At 42.1% G+C, this 19,235-nt stretch overlaps 1 protein-coding gene across 5 annotated transcripts in view; it reads right to left on the bottom strand.

Moving 5' to 3' along the window:
• The window catches only part of si:dkey-97m3.1 (fatty acyl-CoA reductase 1), a 217,917-nt gene that overhangs the window by 92,432 nt on the left and 106,250 nt on the right, over window positions 1-19,235 (bottom strand). For all 5 annotated transcript variants that reach the window (XM_041216378.1, XM_041216374.1, XM_041216377.1 and 2 more), the window contains one exon: window positions 2,365-2,531. In XM_041216378.1, the coding sequence (XP_041072312.1) occupies window positions 2,365-2,531 (167 nt within the window). The remainder of the gene's footprint in view (window positions 1-2,364; window positions 2,532-19,235) is intronic.

Below are 19,235 nucleotides of genomic sequence, written 5' to 3'. Positions count from 1 at the left end.
ACATTTGTGACTATGGACAGGCCTGGTGGCACCAACAGGCAGCACTGTAAAGAAAATGGGGGGTTGATTCCCCTTCTCCACTGAGTATATGATTTCAATTGCAGGTTTTGATCACGCCCTCCCCCTCACCCCACCCCTATTTTGTGTGATGAAACACTGGAGAGGGTTCTCCCTGGAGTGTTGCCATGTGCCTTTTTAACAGCTGGCTGAAGAACACCATTAGAAGCCTGGGAGCAAATCACACACTTGCCTTCTCTCTGCAGGAGGCTCTTGACCTGGCAAGGCTTAAATGGAAGGAAATAGGAAGAAAAGTTGGTTTTACACCACTACACAACAAACACAAACATAGTGATCTCAGCTCTTTATGGACTTGAAGGGATTGGTGAATTTCTGAATGAATGATTAGAGTATGGAGTATGCTTCAAGTTTAAATTCTAGTTTATGGTCAATTTTGTTTTGATCATGTTCCTTAGCAGCGGCTCCATGAAGTATTTTGCAATGATAACGTTAAAACACAATTGCAGGAGTTCTTTTCCCAAACCATTGTATATATAAATTATACACCAGTTGCCACACAACAGCCTGAATCTTCCGAGCGACAGTATGTTGAGCGGATTGCTGCTGCGCATAAAGATTCTCCTGACCTGACGCAGCTGCACATTTCTTCTGAGATCTTCCAATCCCAGTTGTCAAAGAAATGTTCACCATAATGTTCTTTGGAGAACTCCATCGAAGCAGAGTAGAGTTGGGGGAAGACAGTGTACTGCCCCCTTTTACGGCCATATGGAAGGTTTAAATGCCCAGTCTTTGAATGCTATTAAATAGATGTGTGAATGGGTGAGAGGATAAATGGATGATTGCGTAATTGGGTAGGTGGATAGGGTGGGTATGTGGGTAAGGTGGTTAGATGGGTTTGTGGGTAGGTGATTAAGTGGGTGATTGGATGATGTGGGTAGGTAGGTGAGTAGGTAAATGGTTATGTAAGTAGGTGGGTAAGGGTGACTGGATAGGTGGGTTGGTGGTAAGGTGAGTGATTGGGTGAGTAGGTAAATGGTTATGTAAGTAGGTGGGTAAGGGTGACTGGATAGGTGGGTTGGTGGTAAGGTGAGTGATTGGGTGAGCAGGTGAGGTTGGTACGTGGGTGAGGTAGTAGGTCAGTAGGTGCGTGAATTGGTAGTCAGGTTGGGGGCTTATCGAGTCGGTGGGGTAGGCGGGTGATTGGGGTCAGTCAGACCAGATCCTGGGGTATATGGGTCAGGGGTTAGTCAGGTCTGGTTGGGTGGGTAGCTGGGTCAGGTCAGCGATTAGTCATGTGGCTGGTAGGTAATCAGGTCAGGGGTGTAGTCAGGTCGGGTTGGGGGTGTAGTCGGGTTGGGGGGGGTGGTAGATAGGTCGAGGTAGTCGGGCAGTTGGTAGGGTAGTCTGGGGGTCGGGGTAGGGGGAGGTGATGGGCGGGTGAGCTGTCGAGTTATCCATGTGTTAGACTAGGTTATAATATATCTAACAATTCCTGGGTAACTATCCAGGTAAGTCTCAGGTAACTGTCCCAAGTCTCCGACTCTAACTCAAGAATTGGAGATATTCATGGAGGGTACCAAGGAGCAGGGGAATTGCCCATTGGAAGTTTTAACTTACTGGGCAATTCCAATGTAGGTCCATGTGTCAGGGCTTCCATAGGGTCCTGATGTGTATCTTCAGTCATATGTCCGGTCTCATGATCCAGAAACCAGAAGATTTGACCCCTTGTAAAATTGAAGACAAATCCTGCAGTGTAACAATGTTGAAAGTGGATGTGGATGATGATGTCATCCAGTTACAGTCTATGAAACATTATATCATGGAGAAAAATTATTTCTAACATTTTTGCCATTATCAATCAAACTGTGAATATTTTTACGATACTATTGCATACACGGATTGCCTGCAGAGTGGACACTAGAAAGTTTAACCTGATGAGTATCTGAATTTAGGGGGGCCGGTTAGCTCAGTTAGCTAGACAGCTAGTGTGTGGTTCAGAATAACGCTAACAGCAAAAGGTTCAGTCCCCATTCTGGCTGAGTTAGACTTGGGGCCTGCCTCTTTGCCCTGCCTGGTAGTAAACCTTGACTTACAGCAACCCTTGAATAATCAATGATGTTACCTGTAGAAGATGATTTGTATTTATCCTACGCCAGCAATAGGAGAGGAAATGGCTTTGTGAATACAACAACTTATAACTCAATTATTGCTATGGTCATAAACAGACCAGAACGAGCAACAACTTCCGAAAATAATTATACAAAGTTACCAATACAGAAAAGTAGAATTTAGTAAAACTTTGTTTGCCTTTCCAATTTGGGTGCAAAGAGTACACAAGGGACATACTTCAAAGGCTCGTCGAATCGTATAGTAGCTGCACAGTGGAAGACTACGTTAATGCAGGAGAGCAGATGTTCGGTGTCCTCTGAGCTTATGGCCAGATTAGGCTGCATCAGCTCACTGCCGATAGGAATAATCTTTTTCTGGAAGTCTTCTCTCACCCTATCAAACAGCTGCAATGGAAAAAAAGATTAAAACATCTGTTATATTTTTAAAACTCTCACTGCAATTTTGCTTCACTCAGTGTACTTAAGCAATATGGTGAATTACTGTTAAAGTGCACAAATGATTCTTATCCTTTTTTATTATTGTCCAATGGGCTATGAGCATTTGTAATTCTGGTTTTTGGAACTCAGTGAAATTTGACTTGATTTAAAACAAACTATTATGGCTGGATTTATACTGGGTTCTTTGTGAATACACCTTCCTGGAGAGGTGTAACACCTCAGGATTAGTGCCCTCAGTAGTCTTCTGACAGGACTCATTTTTACATTCTGCATATCCAAATCCATTGTGCAACCATGAGAAAGTCAAAGAGGACTGTATCCTATTCAGTTTTCCAAAACAAAGTGTGGTTCACCATGCACTGAAAAACATGAAGCTTTAACCATTCAAAGATCAGCTCTCATTTAGAAGGACTTAACGTTAGCACTTAAAAAATAAAAATCTAGGAGGAGCAACCTATGTAGAAAATATACCCCTTAACTGCTTCACCCTATAAGCTACAATGGCCTGGATTCGATGGAGGGTTTTGATGGTGATCTATCAGCGCTTGCCATCATTTCCCCACTGAAATTGACCACAACTTCAGAATTTAGCACAAGTGAAGACTGATGCTGAAATACTGAAGCTTCATCTGTTACTCACTGCTCCACTGTAGTTGTTCTGTGGACTCCCCTCACCACCACCCCCACCTCCACCACCCCCACCCCCCCACAATCTTCCAGTGCCAGCAATAATTAAAAATAATTACATCTGTTGGGAACTTCACTTTTTCTGCTCTTGCATCACTGTTGGAAATCCCATAAAAAATTATGCCTTATTCAGTCAGGTGTATCTGGGATTTAAACAGCGATCTGAGAGGTAACTATTGCTGAACAAGATTTTGCTGAACAAGAATGTTGTTAAATGTCAACATTAAGATTAATTGTTAGAGGTTTTAAACTAATTTTTTTTTTAAATAATTTTTTTCAAAGTCTTTTCATGACATTTTAGCTTCTACCTTCATCCTTTTGTACATCCCCACCTTTATTTTTCTATATGTATAAGCTTTAAAAGTTATTTGATTTCAATGCTTTTCATTTTCTGGCTGTCCGTGAGAATTCCTTAATGTGACTGATTGCTTGGATAGATTGATGACATCTCTGCAGCCCATGCTGGGCATCTTCATTAAAGAATGCTATAATCTACTGCACATTGAGAGGAGGTAAAGTTATTGCCACAGAGATTGCTAGATGTCTCAGCAAGAGTCAGTGGTAGGTCCCATTCAAAAATGGCATTAGTTGCACTGTTGGGATTAATGGAGCAAAAAGGCTACCGATCCCACACTCCAACCCCCATTAACACTTAGCAGAAGTTACAACTTTCCCTATTTGAGTTAGCAGCCTTGCTTCACCACTGACTACAAAATGCATGCCAAAACCTTTAAATATTGATGTTCATACTTACATCAAAGAGCTTGTTCTGGTCATTTGCATTGTATGCTATAGTCATTCATGATAGTTTTACTTTGTTATTTTGGGAGATGCAAAAGCAGAAATTATTATTTTAGACATTAACTACAGTGAACGTGTAATAACTGATTTTTAAAATAGTTGTGCCAGCAGTGGAAGTCACCAGTCTTTTAATGAGCTAACGAAGCCAACCAAAACTGAATCTCTGCTGATCCTAATTGCTCCAAAGAGCACTCCTGGAATCCAAGCTTCCAAAGGGACAATCAGAACCAAGGCCCAGCATCAAAATTAGCTGTGGTATGTAGGCACACTGAGCCTTATTACAAAGGAGGCACAAGTACAGAGCTTTCTGATGGCTAACCCATGCTTGAACTGATCAGAACACAATGTTCTGCCAACATCTGTGACTAATAATTTCACATAGCTCTTCCTAACTGAGTTTTTGACTCATCACAGAAACAGGTGTCAAGAAAACCATTCAGGCTCACTGGATGTGTTCAATTCCAATCAAAAGTGGAAGAGGTCATCTTCAAATGAATGGGAAAGTCAATGTGAATATCACATCCAAACTGTAGAGCCAGTAAAATTAGTTTAGCCACATAAGACAAAAAAAGACAGAAAACCAAAGTAGCTCCCATGTGATTACAATACCGGTGCAGAGAGAGTGAGAAGCTGAATTAGGAAATTATTATAAAATCCATTCTCCCATTGGTGGCTTTGGGCTGGCTGGCCACTCTCCTACCCACTACCTCTGAAAATTCTAGGGCTGCATAAAAGACATAGGGAAGAATTTTCCCATTGGCGAGCGAGGTGGGGCCCGCTCGCCGACAAGTAAAATGATGCACAGTGACATCAGGCAGGTGTCCTGACGTCACTGCACGTCATTTAGATTTTCAGTTCGGCGGGTGCGCAGCCATGTGAGCTGCACACCCACTGAACTGTCGAAGACCTATTAAGGCCATTTAAGACCTAATTAATTCAATTCAGTGAGCTGCCTGTCCAACCTTAAGGTTGACGGGCAGGCGAAGAGTCCAGGCAGCCTTCGTGTTTTTTCATGAAACCTCACCCATGGGCGGAATGAAGCTTCATCTAATAAAAATTTATACTTTTATTAATTGACAGTCCCAGCTCATGTGATAGTGCCACGAGGGGACATGTTTTAAAAGTGTTAAAAGCATTTATCTAAAAATTTAGCACTGAAACAAATCTCCCTGAGGCACCTCCGTTCCTCGGGGAGATCTCTGCTCTCTTTCGTGTGCATGTGAGAAAGAGCACAGGGGACCTCTGAGGAAATACCCCACACCCCCCAATCCACTGCCCACACAGGGAGCGCTGAGCGCTTCCGGGCGAGCGTCACGCTGGGTGGGCCTTAATTGGCCCACCCACGTAAAATGGCGGCGCGTCCCTGATCGAGGGTGCTGATCGGGTTCACACCCACCCCTGCCCCCGCCCGTCCCTCACAACCCCTCCAACGTGGGGAAATTTCTGGCGATAGAGACCCAAAGAAACATTTTTGCCCCCTTTTCCAGATTTCTGTGCCTGGTAAATGAATGTTTTCTCGGTAAATTGGATCCGTGAAGTTAGCACAAGACAACAAGCATAAGGCCAGCAGGGGTCACCAGTCAATTGCTCCCAACTGCAGTGAAGAAGCAGTTACAATTTTGAGGCCTCAACCTCATTGGCATCAAGCTGGAGAGCTGATGAGGTACCAAATGCGCATCTAATGCAGCTCAGATAATATCAGATGGAAGAAGTGCGGTTGCTGCTATCAGAGTGGAGGTGAGCCAAAAGCAGCAACAGCAGCTGAAATTATTCATGTGGAGCCCCGAGGCACATTCCTGGCCCTCCAAAGATAATTTCATACTTAAGTTTGCTGGGCCTCTTTGATGTTATTGCCCATCGTATTCATCAGGAAAAGAAAGCACACACATCATTCTGACCTAAAATGGCAATTGTGGTCTTAGGACTCCAATTTTCATATTGAAGGGGATCTTCTGCCTGAACCAGGCAAGCCCTTTGGGATTGAGTGGTAGGTCCCATTCAAAAATAGCATCAGTTGCACTGTTGTGATTAATGGGACAGAAAGGCTACTGATCCCACACTCCAACCCCCATTAACCTACGCAGATGAAGTTACAACTCTCCCTCAAAAATTGTAAAACATAGTGCAGCAAACCAACATAAGTAATAGCGAATGAACTGTTCAAAAGAATACTAATTCTGAGTGAGACAATTTTGCAGTTAAACTATGTAAAATTTGCAGTTGTTACCTTAAAGAAACTGGATGGCTTGTGCTGGACTTCTATGTGCACTGGCTTGAGTACACATTGTAATCTGTGTGAGGTGGAGCCAATGTACAAGAGGCTGACTTGTCTTAATGGGAGTAAGAACCATAGAACACTACAGCACAGAAAACAGGCCATTCGGCCCTTCTAGTCTGTGCTGAAATATTATTCCGCTAGTCCCATTGACCTGCACCTAGTCCATAACCCTCCAGACCTCTCCCATCCATGTATCTAATTTATTCTTAAAACTTAAGAGTGAGCCCACATGTACCACGTCAGATGGTAGCTCGTTCCACACTCTCACCACTCTCTGAGTGAAGAAGTTCCCCCTTAAGTTCCCCCTAAACCTTTCCCCTTTCACCCTAAAGCCATGTCCTCTTGTGTTTATTTCTCCTAATCTAAGTGGAAAGAGCCTACTCGTATTTACTCTGTCTATACCCCTCATAATTTTGTAAACTTCTATCATATCTCCCCTCATTCTTCTACGCTCCAAGGAATAAAGTCCTAACCTATTTAATCTTTCCCTGTAACTCAACTCCTTAAGACCCGGCAACATCCTAGTAAATGTTCTCTGCACTCTCTCAATTTTACTGATATCCTTCCTGTAGTTAGGTGACCAGAACTGCACACAATACTCCAAAGTTGGCTTCACCAATGTCTTATACAACCTCACCATAACATCCCAACTCCTATACTCAATACTTTGATTTATGAAGGCCAGTATGCCAAAAGCTTTCTTTACAACCTTGTCTACCCGTGACGCCACTTTCAGGGAACTATGTATCTGAACTCCCAGATCCCTTTGTTCCTCCGCACTCCTCAGTGCCCTACCATTTACTGTGTATGTCCTACCTTGGTTTGACCTTCCAAAATGTAACACCTCACACTTTTCCGTATTAAATTCCATCTGCCATTTTCTGGCCCATTTCTCTAGTTGGTCCAGATCCCTCTGCAAGCTTTGAAAGCCTTCCTCGCTGTCCACAATGCCTCCAATCTTAGTGTCATCAGCAAACTTGCTGATCCAATTCACCACATTATCATCGAAATCATTGATATAGACAACAAACAACAATGGTCCCAGCACAGATCCCTGAGGCCCACCACTAGTCACAGACTTCCAGTCTGAGAAGCAATCATCCACTACCACTCTCTGTCTTCTCCCACACAGCCAAATTCGAATCCAGTTTACAACCTCTCCATGGATACCAAGTGTCTGAACCTTCTGAACTAACCTCCCATGTGGGACCTTGTCAAAGGCCTTACTGAAGTCCATGTAGACAACATCCACAGCCTTTCCTTCATCTACTTTCTTGGTAACCTCCTCGAAAATCTCTACAAAGTTCGTTAAACACGACCTACCACGCACAAAGCCATGCTAACTATCCTTAATCAGCTCTTGGCTGTCCAAATAATTATATATCCAATCTCTCAGAACACCTTCCAATAAGTTACCTACTACTGACATCAGGCTCACTGGCCTGTAATTACCTGGTTTACTTTTGGAGCCTTTTTTAAACAACGGAACAACATGAGCTACCCTCCAATCCTCCGGCACCTCACCCGTGGTTAAGGACATTTTAAATATTTCTGCCAGGGCCCCTGCAATTTCTACACTAGTCTCCCTCAAGGTCTGAGGGAATATCATATCAGGCCATGGGGATTTATTGACAGTTGTTAAGGATTGAGTAACAAGTGGCCATGTGTTAATCTTATGTAAAGGGAATCCATTGAGTTGAAGTAGACTTAATATGGCAAAGTTCTTGTTGCAATGTTTCTTGTCACTGATGGAGTAGGCTCTTCTAATGAGGGTGTTGGAAACTGATTGGAGGTTGGAGAGATGATGGAAGAATCAGTAGTTCAGATATCTGTCAGTGTGAGTGGGCTTACTTGTATTGGTGTGATGCTGTGAGCATTTCTGGTGAGAACATCAAGAAATGGTATGGAAAGCACAGATGACAATATATACTCAAGTCAGCAGATGTAGCTGTCCGACACAAGTCATCCAAGAAGCTCCAATCCATCCTTCATACCCACGAAGACAAGAAACCATTTCGCAATAAACCAGGAATTTACAGCATACCATGCAATTGTGGGCTTGCCTAGGGAAACAGGTTGCAGCCTATACACTAGACTCAAGGAACATCAGGCCTGCTTCAAACACAGTGAATGGGATACATCAGCTATCATCAAACATGCTCAACTTCATGCCCACAACATCTAATGGTCCAACTCTAGACGTATCTCATCCATCACACACTGGCATACAAGACATGTCAGGGAGGCTATGAAGATTTACCAACACCACATCGTCCCTCAAGACAGGGGCTTTCTCATCTGTGAAATCTAGTCACCCTTACTAAAGAAACACATTACCAACCATTCTGCACAGTCAATCAGCAGAAAGAATGGTAACATGAACATATTACAAACACAACAGCCTGACCAATCAGCAGTAAGATCCAGCCCTTATTCCCATCCTTCATCATATATAACTACTGTTACCTGTTCCAGATCATAGGCAGTATGTAGCATGAAAGTTTTTTTAAGGAATTCTTTTAAGGTAATTTTAAGGAATTGTTTGAAGGTAATAACTGATCTTTTCAGGGTAAATTTCACAAGGTTAACTATAGATTGTCTCACTTCAAACAACTTTTAGCAATACTAATTCTTAAAAGAAATATGCTGATTTTATTCCAATTTGACCTGATACCATATTGTGCTTGAAGTTTCCTTTACTTGAGGCTTTCAATAATAATGGTTGATATCTATCGACTGTGTCGCTTGTTTCTTCACTAATTACAGAGCTGAAAAATAAGCTGTCAGATGAGACAGCATAATTACTCTTTACCACTACTATTAACATTCCCTTTGCTTTGTGTCCACGATATCTTTGCAAATCTCTCCTTAGCTGTCACCTATCCCTGACTTTCTATCTCGTTCCACCTGCTCCAACCCCTCTTAAACAGTATAAAATCCTTCACATTTCTACTTCTCTTTAGCTCTGAAGAAGCTATATGGACTCAAAATGTTAACTCTGTTTCTCTCACCACAGATGCTGCCAGACCTGCTGAGTTTTACCAGCATTTTCCGTTTTTATTTTATATTATATTACATATGAAAAATATGCTCATCCCATGACTAAATGCGCTATCTTGTGCAGTATTGAGAAGTGCAGAGCAGTATTACGGCTAGTCTTAGGATCTCTGAATTAAGATTGGAAAAAAAATTATCCCGAATTCTGGCTGACACTCATCTTAAATATTGGGTGAGAATTTCCTTGGGGTTCTCCCCACTTGGACTGAAACTCTGGAGAAACAGTCATTTATAGCCATTTGTGATGTTTCTCCAGGAGTTCCAGCTTTCTTCCACTGGAGAAACTCCTATCAGGATCTGGCTTGGCAATCAAACAGTCAACAACAACATATATGTAACACCTTCTAATCCACCAATATTTACTGCTCAGGCTCATCAGGTGAATGGCCACATGATCAAAGTATTTTAGACCAGTGACACCCATAAGGGCTGAACCAACATGAATTACTGTTGGGGATACTAATTTCTGTTTCTCTTCACAGACAAATGGATGGAATTACAGAATCATATCTCTTCAAAACTCCAGTAAAAATCGTGAAATGTGACTTATTCGCTCAGCATAACCTAACTGTATTGCCTTCAGTAAAGAAAGGATAATGGGAGGGAATTGGTAGGGTGCTGGAGGGCGGGGAATGATGTGATGATGGGAGGGCGGTGGTGAACAGACTATTCAAAATTAATTTTTCTCTCAGCAAAAAGTATTTATCCGAGTGTCAACCCAGACAGTTCCTACTCCTTCACTCTGTGTTAGTTCCTCATTTTATACAGTCGCTTGACCTCCTCCTAATCCCTGTGCCTTTTATAAAATTTTATTAACAGGAGAAAAAGATGTTTCCCATTTTCTTAGATCTCAAATTCTAAAATAGAATAGGGAAAAGATATGTTTTAAAAAATTAACTTCATTTATTAATATTGGCACGGTGATGTGATGTCTGTGATGCTTGGCTGGCTACAGCAGGAAACAAGATAAGATCCAAAGCTAGGAGCGGTGATTAGCCAACCTGAGAAACACGCTGTTTGTTTTCCTTAGAAGCTAACAAACTGCTTTGTTCTCCCTTCACTAACTGTAGAAAGTAACTGCACCACAGTAAATGTGCAAGTAGAATTTTCTAACTCTGGTTCATAGAATGTTATGCAGCTGAGAATGGAGCAACAAATGAATTACATTTGACAATGTAACTCTAAGGCCTTAGTTTCTAACTGGAATTGAATGAGCACATTCATACAATGTGTAATGAATTAACCAACCTGTCACTAACTGGTCTGAATTATACATTTTCCTTTGCCCATTTCTCAGTAGTTATCTGCCCCCCTGCCTCTGCTAACAACAGGTGGAAAAGAATTAGTGTGTATGTGTTGCTAAAATTCAACTAGTTAATGGACCATCACCCTGTCAAATCAGTTGGGATCATTAGCACTTAGTGGGGAAGCTTGCGGCAAAAGGTAATAAGATTTTGGAAGATGGTTTGGTGCAAAATTAAAAAGCCTCTGCCATTTTCTTTGTGCTTATTTTCTTGTTAATGAAAACCCCCACAGAGATGTATTATGGATAGTGATAGTAGATGGACAAAAAGTTTTAGATTTCAGCTTCATGTTTCCTGAGGTAGAAAGACACATTGTACATGCGAAATAAAAAGGAAAAATGCACTATTAGCATCAGAAAAAGGAAAAGACAAGTTAATTTTTCAGTCAGGACCCCTTTATTTGATGAAGGAAATATTAATAAAATGTTCTCTTTTCAGATACAATTATGGCCAAGGTTATTTAGGATTAGTAAGAAAGAGCCAGGTATCCAATTTGATTGTGTCCCTGCTGTGTGAACACCTTTCAGTTTTTCCAATGACTCCATTATGAGATTCTAAAATAAATGATGTTTGTTTTCACCTCTGTCAAAGTGCTCATTTTAACTGACTACAGCTCACCTTTCTTTTTCTATTTTGAGGGAGAGGGAAACAGAAGAGCTGTGCAGTGCTTTTAATCAAAAAACATCATTTATGTTTTGACTCTATTTGCATTGTCACATTGTAGCTTTGCTACATATTTTCCTAAAGATTGAACCCTTTAAATAGTGGAAATGGAATTGAGCCTCACTTCTTAAGGGAAAGTATTATTTAGCAGGCAGTGTAGTAGGGCTCAGTATCATTAACTGCAGGAACTGTACGATGTCAACAGCTTTAGCTAATTATACATCGGACATTGCTAAAAAACTCTGCTAGTTCGCTGATTCTTGATCAGTATGCCAGTTTGGTGAAGTATGCAGGTTCAGTAAATGGAATATATACATTAATTGTTTTCTATATCCATTTACTTTATTAAATGCAGCTTAATGTGGCCCCAGGAAATAATTCCTTAAAAATGGCACAGTGCCAGAAGATGAACATTAACCTGTATTTTTTTCTGACTAACAGGTGCAGATTTGTTCCCTCTATCTTAGCCAAGTTCTTTGGCAACTGTAATGAAACTATCATATTTTTCATAAATATTATTGTGAGGTATTGTAAAGGTTTATTTTTGTGTTTGTGTGGATGGTTCTGTCTGTGTGACTGATTTAATTAAATTAGAGATGGATAGATTGCAAGGTTCAAATTATCAAAAGAGTTAGGTGTAAAAGGGCATGTGAAATGCTAACGAGTGAACTCGGGTAAAGTCTCAGCAGACGGAGTGTGAATTAAATTTGCATTTTAAGATAAGTGGAGATGTTTTTGGTTTTCAAAGAGACACGGTAGGATGTTTACAATTAACAAGGTAAACAAGGCAGATTATTACATTGATTTTTCCCAAAAGCATTGACCATAATGACAACATAAAAGATATTTTTTATGAGAAAAGTAAATTCTAAAGACACGTGGGGCAGAAATTTTTCGCTCGGCGGGTGGGTGCAAGCCCAACCTGCTCAAGCATGAAGTGACGTGCGTTGACGTCAGCATGCTCTGCTGACATCAAAGCGCTGTCGGGCAACAGCTCGGTCAGCGGGCGCGCGCATACCCGCCAACAATTAAAAGGCCTATTAAGGCCCTTATAGAATCAACTAACTTAAATTTAATTTAAGTTAAATTTAACCTAAATTTTTCACTGCCCATCCATAAGACCATAAGACATCGAAGCAAAAATTAGGTCATTCGACCCATCGAGTCTGCTCCACCATTCAATCATGGCTGATAGGTTTCTCAACCCCATTCTCCCGCCTTCTCCCCATAACTTTGATGCTCTTACCAGTCAAGGACCTATCTATCTCAGTCTTAAATACACTCAATGACCTGGCCTCCACAGCCTTCTGTGGCAATGAATTCCATAGATTCACCACTCTCTGGCTAAAGAAGTTTCCCCTCATCTCTGTTCTAAAAGGTCTTCCTTTTACTCTGAGGCTGTGCCCTCGGGTCCAAGTCTCTCCTACTATTGGAAACATCTTCCCCATGTCCACCCTATCCAGGCCTTTCAGTATTCTGTAAGTTTCAATCAGATCCCTCTTCATCCTTCTAAACTCCATCGAGTATAGACCCAGAGTCCTCAAACATTCCTCATATGTTAAGCCTTTCATTCCTGGGATCATTCTCGTGAACCTCCTCTGGACCCTCTCCAGGGCCAGAACATCCTCCCTGAGATATGGGGCCCAAAATTGCTCACAATATTCTAAATGTGTTCTGACCAGAGCCTTATAAAGCCTCAGCAGCACAACCCTGCTTTTATATTCTAGTCCTCTCGAAATAAATGCCAATATTGCATTTGCCTTCCCAATTACCGACCCAATCTGCAAGTTAACCTTAAGAGAATCCTGGACTAGGACTCCCAAGTCCCTTTGCACTCCAGATTTCTGAATTCTCTCCCCATTTAGAAAATAGTCTATGCCTCTAATCCTTCTACCAAAGTGCATGACCTCACACTTCCCCACGTTGAATTCCATCTGCCACTTCTTTGTTCATTCTCCTAACCTGTCCAAACTTCTGCAGCCTCCGCAATACTACCTGTCCCTCCACCAATCTTTGTATCATCTGCAAACTTAGCCAGGATGCCCTCAGTTCCTTCATCTAGATCATTAATGTATAAAGTGAAAAGTTGTGGTCCCAACACTGACCCCTGCGGAACTCCACTAGTCACCGGCCGCCATCCTGAGAAGGATCCCCTTATCCCCACTCTCTGCCTTCTGCCAGACAGCCAATCTTTTATCCATGCTAGTACCTTGCCTCTAACATCATGGGCTCTTATCATCCAACCTAACAGTTGGTGGGCAGGCGAAAAGGCCAAGCAGCCTTCACATTTTTTGGAAACCTCATCCACGGACGGGATGAGGTTTCCGAAAGCAAATAAAAATAAAACAAGTTTTACAATTGAATTAATAACATATCCCTGCTCATGTGACAGAATCACGAGAGGATGTGTTTTATTGAAATTTTCTTTTTTTTTTAACAGCACTTCATCTCCCTGAGGCACCCACACAGTCAGCGCTCAGCACTGCCGCTCATGTTTCACGCTAGGTGGGCCCTAATTGGCCCGCCAGTGTGAAATCACGGTCCAGTACCAATCGTGGGCTTCCCAATCTCCCCCACCAGCCCCCGCGCCAAGGGAAATATTCTGGCCATGGGAGAACAATGGGATTTATAGATTAAAGAGGAAGAAATATATTTAGAGAAGGATTGGAAGGCTATGGGTATGGCCGTGTAAAATCTGAAAAGTACAATGTGTGAAACAGACTGGGGGAAAAGACTCTTGCCACTTTCCAGAAGTCTGTGTTCCACTCACCAAAGTTGTGTTAAAAGCCTTTGGAGTTTCACTGTCGAGTGGTTGTTTGTGATAACCTTGTTGGATTGTCGCTATAAATTTAAAATCTACTTAAAGGAGGTGTGTAGTTAAGTCTGGTTAACTAGGAATTTTGGGAATTGTAATAATATTGGGCAGGATCTTCTGGTGGGCAAGCGGGTCCATTCGCCAACGCATAAAATGACGCGGGATGATGTCGGGTGGAACTCCCGACATCGCCCTGCATCATTTCCATTTTCAGGTCGGCGGGGACGCAGCCAAGTCAGCTGCGCGCCTCCCAACCTGTCAACGACCTAATGAAGCCATTGAAAAACTAATTAAGGTCATTAATGGACCTGCCTGTCCAATCTTAAGGTTGGCAGGCAGGCTGGGAGCCCTGCTGGGCTTCGGAAAAAGCATGAAATCTCATCCACGGGTGGGATGAGGTTTCATGAGGGTATTTAAATTTTTATCCAATCTTTCAGTGAAAGTTATGGACATGTCCCAACTCATGTGGCAGCACTTAGCCTCAGGGAGATCTGTGCGCTCTTTCGCGCACTCCCAGCTGAGGGAAACCACCACCCCCCGCACAGGGAGCACATAGCATTTTCAAGCGGACGTCATGCTGGGCGGGCCTTAATTGGTGGCCCATGTAAAATGGTGGCACACCCACGGTTGGGGGTGCTGATCGGAGGCGTGCCGGCCCACGCCTGCTCCCGCACTTCCCCCCCCTCGATGGGGGGAAAATTTTCCCCACTGAGTAACTGTGTAATTGTAATCTTGTTTGTGTGTTTTATTCTTTTCTTTTGTTAATAAATGTTTTAATTTAACTTAAAAATATCTAAAGGTGTTCGTGGATTCATTACTTCTGAATTCAGTGCACAAATCTTCTCATAATAAATACAAATTGCAAAACTGTTGTGATAGTGGGGCCAAGTTTCCCTTGTGGATTTGGTCAGCCTGGCAAATACCACCTGCTGTGTCATAACGCAACACAGTACAGTCACTAATATCATCCAATAAATCGGTTGAAGAATTAAAGCATCTAGCAAACTCGTTACATTACTTGTAACATAACTCCAAGCGAGTACAATGCTTTGATGCAAACAGAATGCAAGAATGGGAAGGGAAGGTGTATCCTTTATGGAGTTCTTGTATGCATCAATATCCATGTTAATGATATTCCAAATACTCCCTTAGGGAACCAGAATAAAACTCACCTAAGTTCTACCACATCTGACAATCACTTACACTTTCAACAGTCACTACGGTAGAAACAGAAAAAACTGGCTGATTTACCTTCTCTGTAACTCAAGCATGGGAATAATTTTTTCAGTTGCCCCAGTTGAGACCCCCTTCACCACAGAGCTTTATATTAACAAACAGTAACATGTAGACTATAATCGCTGGATCTGAAACTTAGAGAAAAAGTGTGAACAAATTGCTTTCTTTCAGGAACTATTACAGTAAGAATATCAAGTGTGATTTGTTGATGTAACTCAAAGCAAGGTGTACACAGTTATCAGTGATAAAGTATCCTGTTAAATGCCAGAAAGCATAAATATTCTTGTTTCAGACACTGAGGTAGGCTATAAAAATTCTTGATGGTGCATGCAAGGAAGTACAAGACAGTATCAGAACAGTCCACTGAATCAATCACACAGTCATCATATCTGGATTCAGGCAGGATTTAATTAGTTTGATTGAACAGATCACGACAGTTTTAAGCCCCTTGGTGAACACAGATTTTTACTTAACAGTTCTGATGTTTGAGATGACCACCAAGAAAGAAACCTGCGAACAGAATCTTTTACAAACAGACCCATCACAACACTACTGATGACTGACCTTGAGTGGCTGAGAGTCAGAGGTAGTTAGTCCAGCTCTTCAGCAGACATAGGAAAAGCACTCTGTTGCAAGTGAAAGCAGTGAACCTCAACAAAACCACAAGCACCGAAAAACCATACAAAGCACAATAAACATTCACAAAAAAACTGATTCTTGCTTAACAAGTGCTCTTTACCTTTGCTGCATTTGGAACAAAAATCTATACTTCCTGTCTTTTATGTTACTTTGATATCCATGTATCAATTTAGAGCGACAAGAAATACGGTTGATGATTTTTTTTCCAAAACATTTCTATTTATATGTTCCCTCCATTTCTGAGTCATAATTCCTCCATCCCAAGCTTCAGTCAATGCTATTGGAATCAACTGCTAGGAAGGACACAAAGGTTATGCCCAGTGACTCGTATGTATCCTCTCTCCTTTGACCCATCAGTTGGCATGCATTCAGCCAGCTGTGGCTCATGCTCTGGAATTCCCTTACAATCTCCACCCCCACCCCCTGCTTTAAGATCCTTCTTAAAACCTAAATCTTTAACCAAGTTTTTGGTCAGCCCTCTCAATTTCTCCTTCTCTGACTTAGCATGACTTTTTTACTTATACCTTTATGAAGCACCTTAGGATGTTTTTCTACTTTAAAAGTACAAAATAAATGCAAATTGTTGTTAATACCACACTGCGAGCCATCTTCTTTTTTAAGTTCAGTGACCTGTGGGTGCTTGTGATAATTATCAAACTGAACATTACAGTCATTTAAAAAACAGTATTTAAAATACTGTGTTATCAGAGAATCACAGAACTGTTACAGCACAGAAGGAGGCCATTCAGCCCATCGTGTCTGTGCCAGCTCTCCAAGTGAGCAACTCATCTCATCTTTTCCCCATAGCCTTGCACTCTTCCTTTCCAAATAATAATCCAAGTCCTTCTTGAACGCCTCAATTGAACCTGTCTCCAGCATACTTATGCAGTGCATTCATCCATTTGCTTCACGTTTCAGTTATCACATCTCTCCCTTTGGTTTTTGTTTCACAGCAGAATTCGCCCTCAAAATGTCACAAGTAACCCACAAACAAAGTAAAGAAGGGAATGAAAAATTCAGGAAAGGTTGCCCATGTACAATATTACTTTACATTTTGGCTCTTCTATGTTCCAGAGCTGACTGCCAGTGCAGGCATCCCGGAGAGTGGGAAAACAAGGCGGAGTTTAATTGGACAAGCAGCGAGCGTGGGAGTGCATTCCAGATTTTAACTGTGAAAAAATTTCTCCTCATGTTTCCATTGCTTCTTTTGCCAATAACCTTCAAGCTGTGCCCTCTCGTTCTTGATCCTTCCACCAATGGGAGCAGTTTTTCCCCATCTACTCTGTCCAGGCCCCTCATGATTTTGAATATCTCAATCAAATCTCCTCTCCACCTTTTCTTCTCCCAGGAAAACAGCACTAACTATTCTGATCTACCTACTTAACAGAAGTTTCTCATCCCTGGAACCATTCTCATGAATTTTTTCTGCACTCTAAGGTCTTCACATCTTTCCTAAAGTGTGGTGCCCAGAACTGAACATAATACTCCATTTGAGACTGAATAAGTGTTTTAACAAAACCTCCTTGCTTTTGTACTCTATGCATATAGTAATAAAGCTTAGGATGCTGTATGCTCGATTCACGGCTTTTCCAACATGCCACACCAACTTCAACGATTTGTGCACATATACACCCAAGTCCCTCTGCTTCTGCACCCCTTTCAGAATTGTACCCTTTATTTTGTATTGTTTCTCCATGTTCTCCCTGATGAAGTGAATCACTTCACACTTCCCTGCATTGAATTTCATCTGCCACTTGTCCGCCCATTCCACCAACTTGTCTATGACCTTTTGAGGTTCTACGCTATCCTCCTTATAGTTTACAATGCTCCCAAGTTTTGTACCATCTACAAATTTTGTTGTATCCTGTACACCAAGGTCTAAGTCATTAATAGATATCAGGAAAAGCAAGGGTCCCAACACCAACCCCTGGAGAACTCCAGACAAACATTGCTCCAGTTCATGAAACATCTAATAGTCACTACTCTGTTTCCTGTCACTCAGCCAATTTCATAGACATGTTGCTACTGTCCCTTTTATTCCATGAGCTATACATATGGTCACGTGTCTGTTGTACGGTGCAGTACTAAATTCCTTTTGGAAGTCCATGTACACCACATCAACAGCATTGCCCTCATCAATTCTCTCTGTTACCTTTTCAAAAAACCCCAGTAAGTTAGTTAAACATGATTTGCCCTTAACAAATCCATGCTGGCTTTCCTTAATTAACCAGCACCAAGGTAGCACCAAATGACTATTAATTTTGACTTGAGTTATTGTTCCAGAAACTTCCCCGCCATTGAAGTTAAACTGGCCTGTAGTTGCTGAGCTACACCTTTAAATGAACAAGGGTGCAGCATTTGTAATTCTCCAGTCCTCTGGCAACACCTCTGAGTTTAAGGAAGATCGGAAAATTATGGCCAGTGCTTCCGCAATTTCCACTCTCACTTTCCTCAGTCTCCTTGGGTGCATCTCATCCAGTCTTGGTACCTTATCAACTTTAAGTACAGACAGCCTATCGAATACCTCCTTCTTATCACTTTAAACCTGTCAAGTGTCTGAATTACCTCCTCTGTCACCATGAACTGGGCAGCATCTTCTTTCTTGGTAAAGACGGATGAAAAATATTAACTTAATACCTCAGCTATTCCTCTGCCTCCATGTAAAAATCTCCTTTTCGGTACCTAATTGGCCCCACTGCTCCTTTTATTTATGTGCCTAGAGAAGTCTTTTATGTTGGCCAACAGTCCCCATGGGGAACAGAGAGAAAGTTGTGGACCCATGGGGAAGGAGGGAGAGGCTGAGGAGCCATGGGGAGGAGAGACTGTGGGGGCCCAGTGGAGAGACGCTGTGGAGCCCAGGGTAGCAGAAAAAGCTGGCTGGTGTATGTATGTGAAAGTGGGTGCGGAGAGAGAGAGGGAGGGAGAGAGAGAGAGAGAGAGAGAGAATGTATGTGAGAGAGAGAGAATGTGTGTGAGAGAGAGAGAGAGAGAGAGAGAGAGAGAGAGAGAGAGAGAGAGAGAGTGTGAGAGAGTGTGGCCGGAATTTTCTAGCCCCCTCCGCGGTGGGTTCCCTGCGGCAGGCCGGTGGCCCACTGAAATCTCCGTTCACATCAGAGGGACCGGAAGATCCTGCCGGCATGAGGGGCTGGAAAATTCCAGTGTGTGAGAAA

This window comes from Carcharodon carcharias, chromosome 21 (genome assembly GCF_017639515.1).
Source record: "Carcharodon carcharias isolate sCarCar2 chromosome 21, sCarCar2.pri, whole genome shotgun sequence".
Classification (NCBI taxonomy): domain Eukaryota; kingdom Metazoa; phylum Chordata; class Chondrichthyes; order Lamniformes; family Lamnidae; genus Carcharodon; species Carcharodon carcharias.
Note: the sequence above shows the minus strand (reverse complement) of the source record. Positions and strands in the feature narration are given on the sequence as shown.